The sequence below is a fragment of the Nicotiana tomentosiformis genome, chromosome 2 (assembly GCF_000390325.3).
Source record: "Nicotiana tomentosiformis chromosome 2, ASM39032v3, whole genome shotgun sequence".
Classification (NCBI taxonomy): domain Eukaryota; kingdom Viridiplantae; phylum Streptophyta; class Magnoliopsida; order Solanales; family Solanaceae; genus Nicotiana; species Nicotiana tomentosiformis.
Genome location: NC_090813.1, coordinates 43,425,771 through 43,438,436, shown reverse-complemented (window position 1 = coordinate 43,438,436; position 12,666 = coordinate 43,425,771). Strand labels below are relative to the sequence as shown.

Here is a 12,666-nt window from a genome sequence, read left to right as displayed (position 1 = left end):
CGTGATGCTGTCGAACTCAGTCCGTTCAACCCTTGGGTGAAAGCTTGTACGGCCCAGTCGTCCGTGATTGGTGGCAAATCCATGCGTTCCATTTGAAATCAGGATACGAATTCCCTCAGTATTTCGTCACCCCTTTGTTTTACTTTGAATAGATCTGATTTCCTCGTTGCGACCTTTATGGCACCAGCATGTGCTTTTACGAACGAATCTGCTAACATGGCAAAAGAATCGATAGAATTCGGTGGCAAGTTGTGATACCAGATCATTGCTCCTTTTGCGAGGGTCTCTCTGAACTTTTTCAATAATACGGACTCGATCTCATCGTCTTCCAAATCGTTGCCTTTGATGGCACATGTATAGGAGGTGAGATGTTCGTTAGGATCGGTCGTACCGTTATATTTGGGAATTACGGGCATACGGAACTTTTTTGGGATTGGTTTCGGGGCCGCGCTCGATGGAAAAGGCTCTTGTATGAATTTCTTCGAATCCAGCCCTTTCATCATGGGCGGAGCCCCCGGGATCTGATCGATCCTAGCATCATATGTTTCGAATTTTTTGTCGTTGTCTTCGACTCATTTTGTGAGTTCCTCGAGTAGTTTAGTAATTTCAGGAGCGGTTCCTGATTTTCGCTCGTTCGATTTCACTGTGACAGGCTCCGTTCTGGGGGTTACTTCTCGAAGAAGTGGATTGGAGTTAGGATTACTTTGCATATGAGTTTGGCTCTGCAACTGAGCTATCGCTACTTGTTGGGCTTGTAGCATTTCGAAAATCATACGGCTTGATGGAAGCTAACTAACACTGTGCTGTATTAATTTATATAAATTTCAATGAACTTAGCAAATGTTATTTTCATTTTTGATGCATATGAAATAATGAAAAGCTCAGTAGGTTCTAGAGAGGTAACAACGTTCTCTCTGGCGAGAATAAACCATTGCGGTAAAAATAATGTTGCAATTTTTATACAGTTCGTCCACTCAAAATAATAGCCGATAAATATATATTTTTTATATATTAATATATAATATAACATATTTCGTACATAATTAGTATATATATTTTGTTATATTTGACTTGCAATTGTAGTTATTTTTGTGGGACCGACCAACTATGTTAAAATGTTAGGGAGGGTGAGTCTTGAACTAAAAGGGCCTACATGAAATCTCAATGCGCCAAAATCTTCAAATTTGGTCACTTTTGGGCCTTTTTCTTTATCTTTTGTGTGCTTCTGTATTTTTTTAAAAAAAACTTTTATATGCTTCTGTCTACTTTCGGTAACTTTCACCACTCTTTAGGTTTAGAATTTTAACTAACATTTAAAGTTTTGTATGTACGCGGTCCTGGTTTTCTTTTTGCTTGTACTTGTTAGTGTAGTTAGGACAACTCTCATGATGACAAAATGTTTTCCTAGTCGTTTGAAGATTAATTTCTTCCCCATAAATTGGTTTGATTAATCCAAAATAGAAGTTCACCAGGACGTTATAACGCACTAAATTGCCTTCTCGCTTCTCCAGTTACATGACGAAAACTAATCGAACAAGATATTTATCTTTCTTAAAGTTCAACTTGTTAAAGATTAAGAGTTAAAAACCTTTGCCATTGATGCATATGAACGTAAAATTATTGAATGAGAGTGTTACCAGCCCATGTTCAATACAGATACGTACGCTCAAGGTCCAAATAGATCCACAATGTGTAAGGAGTTCTATTCACATGTTTGATTGCATAGTTAAGTTTCCCCCCCTAATCTTTATTCGTAGTAAATATGGATAATCGAGCTTCCTTCTTAATTTCTTTCCCTTTCATTTGTTACCATAAAATTACGTAGTAGTTTATTGTTTGAATAAAATTTGAAGAGCACAACTTATTCATTCATAATAATAGTAGTCACAACAACAGAAATAACATCCTAAGACTACAATCTAGAAGGAAGAAAATGATACCACAAAGGAAAAATTAAAGGACATAAACAAAAAGAAAAGAAAAAAGACCTACATCGCTTTATTGGAAAATATTTGTAGGAAATAGCAGCACAGTATAAAGAAAAAAAAAAAAAAAAACAGTTCAAGAGACCCATTTAGCCCTCTTTTAAGAGTTACCATTATGGAGTACTATTATATGTCAACTAAACTTAGATAGTGTAAAATTATACAACACAACTTAAACTCATATATTAGTTCCAAAGAGTACGTACAGCATTAAACATGGGACACCACAACACCTTAACAAGATACATATTGAGTAGTAAACTCACTGTTCTTCTTAATACACAGAAGCGAGCATGGCCGCCGCCTATATACACATAGAGTCAGCACATTGCCCTTACACAACTTCAAACATACAACGTGAAGAAAACTCACGACTCACGAGTGCATGAAATAAAATCAAGCGCTTTTTAGACACTTATTTGTTACTTATAAGCTGGAAATGAAAACAAATTAAGGAACAAGCTGATCAACTTGTTCTCAGTGCATCCCAGGGATCTTGTCCTTGATTTTGTCCATCATTCCCTTCTTCTCTCCTCCTTCAGTACTAGTATAAGTTGTTTGCGCATGTTGGTTATACTCACCTTCCTGTTGGGCATGTCCTCCTGGCATCTTCTCCATTATCTTCTCCTTCATTCCCTTCTTCCTTCTTCCACCTTCTCCATCATCCTCAGACTGCAAATTAAACCACATAAATAAAATCACGTTAGAAGGGTATATTTCACAAAGTAATATCAAATGGAGGAACAAAAAACTCCCAATATTCCATTTTATATGACACTTTCCTTTTTCTTTTGTCTTTGAAAGAAATGACACTTTTATATACTCCATGTGAAAGATCTTTAACTTACAGAGCTAGAGCTGTCGGATCGACGAAGCTGTTGTTGGCCCTCATGGTGCTGAGTATGCATACCACCAGTACCCATACCCATTCCAGTACCTTGGGTTCCATACTGATCTCCACCCATAGCCCCCATTCCAGTACCACCCTGAGTTCCATAGGCTCCACCACCAGTGGTCCCCATACCAGTACCTTGGCCTTGGGTTCCATATTCTCCACCACCTATGCCCCCCATACCTTGCTGAGTTCCATAGGCACCAGTACTGCCCATGCCCCCACTTTCTTGGACCCGGTTTCCATATTCATCAGTCTGGCGCATTTGCCCCTGGCTACCGTATCCCTCGTTGTATTGTGCCATCTCTTTCTAGTAAAGAAAACTTGAACAAACAAAGCTAGACGAATTAAGAGAACTAGAATATTATTCTACTTGCAGTTTGGTTTGTTGTGATGGAGTGAGCTGCGGGGAGTTGAGATTTATATAGGGAAAGGAGAAGCTGGAAAGGCTAGTTCGAGGCATAACAGGTGTTAAGTGACTAATGGAGTTGAGGGTTTTAGGATAACGAAGAGTGATCGTGGCAGCAGAGAGTTGAAGACAGGTGGTGAGTGTCGGCTGGGAGATAAAGAGAGGAGTAATAATTAAAAGATTGGAAGAAGATATTTGATTGCAATAGTGCAACTTACGCAACTAGAACAAAATGAAGGTGACACTTCGCAGCTTTACACTGAGCGAGGTTAAGAGCATAGAATGGAAGACAAGTGTATTGGCCAGTGTCAACTGGACATAAAGATGGAAGAAGATTTTTAACTGAAAAACTAATGTGACACTTCGCTGCTATTACAAGGACAAGGACAAGGAGGTTAATGACAAATTATTGCTACATCCAACAAAGGGAAGAGGAAATTTCATTTTGGGGGTATATGGACTAAGGAGTACATACCAATAATTTGGGACTGGGAATTCAAATAGCCTTAAACGTGGCATGGTAAGAGAGGCAGCACCTATGACTCATCCTTATGACATATATTACTACTCACTAATAAGAGGGAATAGTTGGCACCTCAAGGTCAACATGTGAGCTTATATGAAAATAAAAACTAAAATGAGGATATTTTTGTCATTTTAAAACTTTCACAGCTATACATTTGATTATATAGCTTAACACGTGGATTCCAATTTTAGCGCGTGGAAGTACCGCTGGTTTTTCAGCTAAATCTCGAACAATCGTGTAGAGGTAACACCATCTTCAACTTAAGAAAAATCCAGAATGTCTGTGCTCTCCGTCTTTCCTCTTGTTGTCAAGTGTGCACTTCAGTGTGTTTTCTTCCGTCAATAGTATTTTCTGGTGGGTACCTCTTTTGTCATCTCTTTGATTCATCTTTATCCATATTTCTCTTGAGGAGTATCAACGGATTTTGGTCTCTAGGTGTTTGAGAAAATTCTTCAATGAATTACCATTTCTGTTAAATTTCTTATGCATATTTCTGTCTTCTCTATTTTTTAACTGTTTGTGATTCATCTCTATGTGTATTTCTCTTGAGGAGTATCAATGGTTTTTGTTCTCATTTCGCTTGGGCTAAATGATATAAGAATGGTTGTAAATAATGCTCATGTGATCATCATCTTTCTTACACATCAAAGGTTTTGACTGCAAAAGAATAATTGTCGTAATTTGTGAAGTGATCGATTCTGCACAAATACAAAAAGGATGTACATACTTCTTAAAATGTATAATGGCTTCTCTCTGTTTCCAACTTATTCCTTCAATGAAAAGTGTGATAGTACTACATGTGATTTTTTGTTGCCTGTTTTACCTTTCTTTCTTAGTGGTTAAAGGATCAATTTTGGCTAAAAGGCGGAGTCTTTATTGAGATTTCTATTGATTCTTGTAACCTAAATCTGTAGTAATTTTAGAGATTGAAGTTTTCATTATGTAGTCTGCAATTTCTTGGCTGATATTAAGTCATAAGGGATCGCTTGGCATAAAAGTTACTTATTTATTGGGAATACAATTTCTTTTCTGGGATTACAATTTGTTATGGCAATTTTCTAACTAAATGCGTAGTTAATGTAGAGGTTGAAGTGTCTCTGTGTAACTTGCACTGTCGTGGATGCATACCAGTTTTATATTGCTGCTATGTATGTATATATGTATGTATGTACATGTGTTTGTGTGCGTATATATGTCTCTGCTTGATCTATTGTTTTACATTTTTTGTTCTTGTTGTTATTGTTACTGTAGTCTGGTTATTCTTTGCCTGCGCAAACTACTATTACCAAAGATCTGAAGCTCACTGTTTCTTAGGTAACGAGTCATTCTTGCTTTATATATTTCGATTCATTTGCTTGAGAGCAATTTCTGACTAAAGTTAATCTTTTCAGTTCTCTTTGTTCGGTTCGTTATCTAATGTGGGTGCTATGGTCGGAGCAATATCTAGTGGTCAAATTGTCGAGTACATTGGGGGAAAGGGGTAAGATAATGGCATCACTAGGAATTCTGCTTCCCCTTTTCTTTTGCTTGCCTATTTTGTACAAGTGGATACTCGAGTTTCTTGTCCTATTTGCAGTCTTTAATGATAGCTGCTATACCTAACATCATTGGTTAGCTTTCCATCTCATTTGCCAAAGTAAGACAATTCTGCTTTGATGCTAATGAAAATATTACTACTGGTCATATAATGCGTCAAACTTACACTATTGCAATATTTCTGCATCCCTTTAGCTGCCGAGATAGTGTCTGGTAATGGCCACAGTTGCAGTTGTCAGATATGGTTCTGGTTCACCAATGTAAAGTGAAAATATCGAAGAAAGGGTATCAAGGAAGATGATAAGGCCCTGCCCCCTGTAGTGCAGTGTGTGGAGACTTGGGCACCTGGGGACATTGTGGAGGTATATAATGACTGCTCTTGGAAAGTTGCCATCGTGCTCAGTATGTTACCACGTGATCGTTATTTGGTGAGACTACTTGGTTGCTCTCTGAAACTTAGCATTCATATATCAGGCATGAGAGATCGACAAAATTGGAAAGATGGCAAATGGATTTTGATCAGAAAGGTACATATTCTTTTTCATTTTATTATTTTGTTTTGGCTTTACAAAGAAATCTAAGGTTGTTATAAAAGTTTGTAATAAGTTGGAGTTGCTCTCATGATTTATCTGCTATTTCCCTGCCTTTGTTTTTAATTAGAAAAAGTTCATTTGACAGGATTATTTTGTATTACTGTCTACGTCAGATCCATTATGTTTTGTTTGAGTCCATATATCTTTTTAACTAGATCTTTTTATGAGAATTATTTTATTTGTGTATATGTGTTTCTATGAGTTCGGTCTCTGTAGCAAAAATGGACTTGACAAGGTATAATCCTTGTAGCTTGAATAATATGGGAAGTGGGTTTGACCTTGCTGGTTAAGTGTTCTAGATTATACGCATCAAATCGAATTATAAATTATTATTCTAATTGATGGCAGTTTCGGTAGCCTCTATGCGAAGTGAGAACACTTTTATACGTCTATTTAGTTGTCCTTACACAGTATTGTATTTGATGTGCTTATAGTAATAAGCAGGTGAATTTATATTTGATGCATATGGTGTGTCTTTTAATAATTTGTAGAAAAAATTCAGAATCTGTTTCTTTCCTTGCCTTCCCTGATCGCACTATTCTTTTCTTTTGTAGGATTGTGATCAAGCTGCAACTTGATGCCCATACTAAAGTTCTTGGAGAAACTGGTGGTTTAGCCACTGAAGGAAAAAATAGAGGACAAGAGTCTTGTTTAATCTCATCAAGATCCCTAAAGAGAATGTCTCCTTATTGCACATCTGGTGTTGATTCACTTTATGAGAATGCTCAGAAATTTCAAGCAATCGAGACAGATAATCGCAGGCAACGAGCAGCTCTGGTGACCTAACAGGAATTTCGTTAATTGGTATTGTTAAGTCCAACTCCATTATCCATAAGTGTTTTCACGAAAAATTGATTCCTAAAGTTCTGTCGACGGCTAATTTATTTCACTGTTGCTGTACTTTATTTTTCACAATAGTTTATCATCTTGTTAACTAACTGCTGCTATCTTTTAGATCCATATCACCTGGTGCTATTTTACTTAATAGTTTATCATCATCATCTTGTTGAGAGCTGATGTTTGGCATATTTCGATATGTGTTGATGTTACTTTACCCATGTTTTAACCGCTTCTTGATGTTATTTGATCTTTAAAATTCCCAACATGGTTTAATTATTGGTTTTATGACTAATTGAGTTGTGTGTGGTGAATTAGGGTATTTGGAGTGCAAAAATATGAAGAAAAGGTGCTCTAGGTAGAGGAAGAGAGATTGGATGCGTCGCATCCAATCTAGAAAAAGATCAGTTCGCGCACCTTTAGCAGTGAAGTCAGCCCATAGCATCCGCCATAGCATCCGCACCTGGGCAAAGCTGAGATGGAGGAACTAGGGGTGGATGCGTCGCATCCACCCTCGCATGCAAAGCTGAGAAATAGAGGACAAGGTGGATGCGTCGCATCCACCTTCGCAGGCAAAATTGAAATGGAGGACGAGGTGGATGCGTCGCATCCACCTTAGCATCAATCCCTGAAGCCGATTTGGACTAGGAATAGGAGAGCTTTGGCCCACGATTTTTGTACGCAATATATAAGCCAAAAACGCCTCCTTTAGGTTATCTAACATATTGGGGAGAGGGAAAAAGCCACGAAAAAGCTGTGGAGGTTGGAATTCATCAAGTTTCATCTTTCTCCCACCAAACTTAGTAATTTTTATGTTTCTTTGTATGATTTGTTGTTTGGCTACCATGTCTATGTGGAGCTAAACTTCACGTTCTAGGGTTGTGATTCTTTCATGACTATTGTTATTCGGATATTGATTTTGACTTCTTGATTTATCATATTAGTTTATTTATTCAATCTTGCACTTAATTATTTAATTGCTTGATCACCAATTGAATATTATCTACGAATCTAGAATTGAACTCGAAAGTGGGAATTCTATATTGCATATAGGATTGAGTAGGGCAAGTTCTTGAACTCGGGCATCGGGGAACGGATTCGTGGTTAGGATAGACATATACCTAATTGCCTTGCTTGGTTGATTTACAGGAATTATAAATGCGTTCTTGTTGATTCTAACTCCATAGACATATAGGCGTTAGGTTAGCTTGAATAGGCGAGTAAGAACTCGACAGATTCTTATGAGCAATATTAACCCTGTCAACCAATAAGCTAGATAAATTAGTCGGTCAATTCAATTGAAGAATACAATAGGATTGTTAGATAGCCCATAACCCTAGATCGTTTTCATTACATTGATATCATAAAAATCTGCTCTTTCTCTGTTCAAAGTTCATTATTTATATTTTCTTATTTAATTAGTTTAGAATAAAATATTTTTAGGTTTAATTCTTGTTTAGATAATTAGGATAGTCTAATTTAGTTAATAGTTAATCATAAGTCCTCGTGGGTTCGACATCCGACTTTTAGTCACTTTATTACTTGACGACCGCGTATACTTGCGTGAGTGTGTTTGGTCGCAACAAGTTTTTGGCGCCGTTGCCGGGGACTCAGAAAATAGCTATTTTTCTAGATTAGACATTTTTTTTATCTATTCATGTTTTTTATTTTATTTTAGTTTAGTTAGTATTTTTTATTTATTTTAGCATGGCATCTTGGAATGAAAATTATTCGAATGATGGTTATTCTTATTTTGATGATCCTTGTCCATATTGTGGAGGACCCCACTGGTGAAAAAATTATCAGAATATTCCCGGGACCGATTTGTGCGCACAATCTCAATCCTTTGAGTGAAATATTTGTAATATGTGTGGTGGTCAAGATGGCCATTGGGATGGTTGTCCTAATTTTGTTCATCCTTCTCTGAGCCCTTATTATGATCTTTCTAATGATGTTTCTGAGTTTGATAGGGGCAATGAAGTACAGGATATGGAACCTGATGCATATATTAGGGATATTTTGAGGCAAGTAGCAGAGCAACAGGATGAACTCAAAAAAGATATGAAAAAAATGAGGGCAGCAATCACAAGAATGAAGGCCAATATGGAAGAATTGAATGAAGAGAGCGAGTACCAGCAAGAGAAAATTTTTGAAAAAGAGGAGATTTTGAGCCAAACTTGGCTGGTAGAACAGGCTGAAAAGTTAGAAATATATGAAGCTCAACGTGAGGAACTTACTGATGGGATGAGACACTTTATAGAGGAAAGATCTAAACTAGGACAAGGGATCGATAAATTTGTCACTACTATTCACGACTTGCAAGATAAATTAAATGCAAAGGTTGTTGCGTCTATCGCCCAACAAAATAGTAATGAGTTGTCAGAAGCTGAAAAGGAGCTTATACGCCAAATTGAGGAGCTAAAAGTGGAGAGCCAATCATTCGAGCATATTTCTGTTGATGATGCCCATGTTGAGAAAAGTACACTAGAGCAATACGAGGTAGCAAATAATGTTATATTTGAAGACTCTAATGTGTGCACATATGAGGATATAAATAGTAATACAATTCCAAAGTTAGGGCGTGTTGGTTCTCATTCTAAACATTTTTCGACATTGTATTTGGATGATGACATGGAAATCGAGTCATCTAAGCCTTTGGAGGAGTCAATGGAAGAGGAACAAGATGCTTACATTCTTGGATTTGTCGTGCCAGAGAGAAAAAATTACATTCCTCATATAAAGGCCGAGAAGTATAGAGTGAAAAATTTGTTACTTGGCCTATTTATTTTTGTATCCCCACCAAAGGAGCATAGCCACAGACTGGATGCCATGTTAGGGGTACAATTCATAAGTTCGAGGTGGAGGCAGAAAGTGGTTCAAGTCGTGCCACTACGTTAAATCAAGCGCTTGTTGGGAGGCAACCCAGCTTTACTGCTTTCTTTTATTTTTGTTTACTTTTTATTTTATTTTATTTTTATTATTTTGTAGTATTTATTTTTATTTTGTAGGATTATGAGCATAGGAAGCAAAGCCATTAGAAGAGTGCAAAAGCGAGCTAGATGGTGAGGACTAAGTGTGGGGTGCCCACACAAAGGACGATGCCTGGGGGAAGTCTGAGTACCTCGTGAGCCGCTATTGCTTCGGCCTTTGGCCTATCAGGAGTCTCGTTTACCCTCTTATTATTTATAGTGTGCATTGAGGACATTGCAAAATTTTAAGTGTGGGGTGAGAAGATCGTTTGGATGAGTTTCTGTGCTATTTTAGCTTAGTTGTAGTACTCATTCTAAAGTGTAGTAGCTTTTGTGAAAAAAAAAAAGTAGAAAAATTGGACTTTTCCCGACGATTGATCTCCTAGACAGTTTTCTTGAGGGATTAAAGTCTAAACTAAAATCCAAAATATGTCTTTTAGCTTTCTTTAGGTAGTAATAATCCCCTGTGGTTTTTCTTTGTGCCTCGGTTCTTTTCCATGGGATGTAGTTTGAACCAGGTAGCTTTTTTTCTGAGTAGATTAGGAATTTAGGGAATAAAAGGAGCAAGAATGATGAACCTAGGCGCCCTTGACTTGTTTGATAGTAACATATTTATACTTTGGCATGTGTAGTATCTTCTGTATGATTTGAATTTATTGATGATGCCTTGTTAAATTGGACAGCATGTTTTGTGGTGCCTATGTCTCGTTTACATGACTTATGTTCACTTTGTGTTTAATACTTAATATCTCGTGGCTCCGTGAATACTTGTATTGCTTGAGAGTCGGAATGTGGTCGTCTTTAGTGAGTCATGTGCCATGTGTGGTGAGGTTTTTATGTTGTCCATGTATTGTACTTGTGTCTAGAACTTGCCCGGTATGTGAGTTGAAGCGAAATTTTAGGTGATGCTCGGTTTGAAAAATAATTTTAGGCTTTCTTTGATCTTTTTGAGCTTATTGCTTATCACAAATAAAATCTATCCCTAGTTAACCCTTTTGAGCCTGTAGACCTTTTATTTGGTACCCACATTACAAGCCTATACCCTTTTTATTCTTAATTGACATTATTTTGATCCTTTTACCTCTTAAAGCACTTTAATTGTTAGATGAGCGCTAAAAGAAGTAAGAAGAGACTAAGTGTGGGGTGACTTTTGAGTGGAACCAATGAAAGAAAGAAGGGTACACTTATTTTGTAAAATAATACACCACTAGCGGAAATTAAAAAAAAAAAAAGAAGAGGAAAATCTGAAAAAAAAAAGAAAGAAAAATATAGAGGAATAAATTGTTGTCTTGTTCTTGCTAGTGGGTATGAATTAAAGTAGTGCTTAAAGAAAGAGGAAATATTGTTGGGGTGATATTATTTATGAAATTGAAGTGGTGTTGAAGAATTTGCGCTTAAGTTATTTGATGATGTGTTAAAGTGCTTAGGAGGTTGAGTCACTATTCCTAAAATATATCCTACCTTTCCCTTAGCCCACATTACAACCATGAAAAAGTCCTAATTGATTTTAGATCGAGCGAGCTTACATTAGTAGAGATTTACATTAAGGGCAAGCCTATGGTACCAATTGCATGCATGTGACTTCTCTGTGAGAGTGAGTGATTTTCTTTGATATATGTGAGTCATTAAAATATATTTGATCATGAGATTCGAATGTATGGATTGAACTCGCTCTCTTGTTCTTGTTGTGAGGGCACATGGTTTCACGAGGGATAGGTAACGTTATTAGACTTCTCTATGATGTTGGGTGTTCAAGCCATGAGTGCATAGTGATATTGAGTCGGTTTTTGAGGTTAGAGTTGTTGTGAGCATGTTGTCTTTGTTCGAATATGTTTAAAGAAGGGCATAAGTAAAGGGAAGTTTGTGTGATGCATAGTCTAGAGCCTAATTGTTGCAAATAACCATGGTCATAGGTGCAGTGTGCTTTGAATGATAAGAGCTTAATTTTGTTTTGTCTACTATAGGATGGTTTGTTCGAGGACGAACAAAGGTTTAAGTGTGGGGTAGTGATGTTTGGCATATTTCGATATGTGTTGATGTTACTTTACCCATGTTTTAACCGCTTCTTGATGTTATTTGATCTTTAAAATGCCCAACATGGTTTAATTATTGGTTTTATGACTAATTGAGTTGTGTGTGGTGAATTAGGGTGTTTGGAGTGCAAAAATATGAAGAAAAGGTGCTCTAGGTAGAGGAAGAGAGATTGGATGCGTCGCATCCAATCTAGAAAAAGATCAGTTCGCGCACCCTTAGCAGTGAAGTCAGCCCATAGCATCCGCCATAGCATCCGCACCTGGGCAAAGCTGAGATGGAGGAACTAGGGGTGGATGCGTCGCATCCACCCTCGCATGCAAAGCTGAGAAATAGAGGACAAGGTGGATGCGTCGCATCCACCTTCGCAGGCAAAATTGAAATGGAGGACGAGGTGGATGCGTCGCATCCACCTTAGCATCAATCCCTGAAGCCGATTTGGACTAGGAATAGGAGAGCTTTGGCACGACTTTTGTACGCAATATATAAGCCAAAAACGCCTCCTTTAGGTTATCTAACATATTGGAGAGAGGGAAAAAGCCACGAAAAAGCTGTGGAGGCTGGAATTCATCAAGTTTCATCTTTCTCCCACCAAACTTAGTAATTTTTATGTTTCTTTGTATGATTTGTTGTTTGGCTACCATGTCTATGTGGAGCTAAACTTCACGTTCTAGGGTTGTGATTCTTTCACGACTATTGTTATTCGGATATTGATTTTGACTTCTTGATTTATCATATTAGTTTATTTATTCAATCTTGCACTTAATTATTTAATTGCTTGATCACCAATTGAATATTATCTACGAATCTAGAATTGAACTCGAAAGTGGGAATTTTATATTGCATATAGGATTGAGTAGGGCAAGTTCTTGAACTCGGGCATCGGGG

At 37.3% G+C, this 12,666-nt stretch overlaps 1 protein-coding gene and 1 long non-coding RNA gene across 9 annotated transcripts; one reads left to right on the top strand and one right to left on the bottom strand.

Moving 5' to 3' along the window:
- Positions 1-2,143: 2,143 nt before the first annotated feature.
- LOC104115604 (abscisic acid and environmental stress-inducible protein TAS14-like) lies at positions 2,144-3,327 on the bottom strand. Of its 2 annotated transcripts, XM_018777392.3 has the most exons (3): positions 3,082-3,327; positions 2,834-2,985; positions 2,144-2,657 (listed from the first exon to the last, which is right to left on the bottom strand). In XM_018777392.3, exons 1-3 carry the CDS (start codon positions 3,179-3,181, stop codon positions 2,463-2,465), a joined length of 447 nt encoding a protein of 148 aa, XP_018632908.1. In that variant the 5' UTR covers positions 3,182-3,327; the 3' UTR covers positions 2,144-2,462. The 2 variants fall into 2 exon arrangements, with proteins under 2 accessions (XP_018632908.1, XP_009624572.1); XM_009626277.4 differs by having other exon boundaries at positions 2,834-3,327.
- A 252-nt stretch (positions 3,328-3,579) lies between these two features.
- Positions 3,580-7,735, top strand: LOC104115580 (uncharacterized). Of its 7 annotated transcripts, XR_011413834.1 has the most exons (6): positions 3,872-4,166; positions 5,064-5,126; positions 5,204-5,448; positions 5,544-5,875; positions 6,496-6,745; positions 7,097-7,735. It is a non-coding gene; the product is annotated as an uncharacterized lncRNA (long non-coding RNA). The 7 variants fall into 7 exon arrangements; XR_011413833.1 differs by having other exon boundaries at positions 3,580-4,166; positions 5,204-5,875; positions 6,496-6,750; XR_011413832.1 differs by having other exon boundaries at positions 3,865-4,055; positions 5,204-5,875.
- The last annotated feature ends 4,931 nt before the right edge of the window (positions 7,736-12,666 follow it).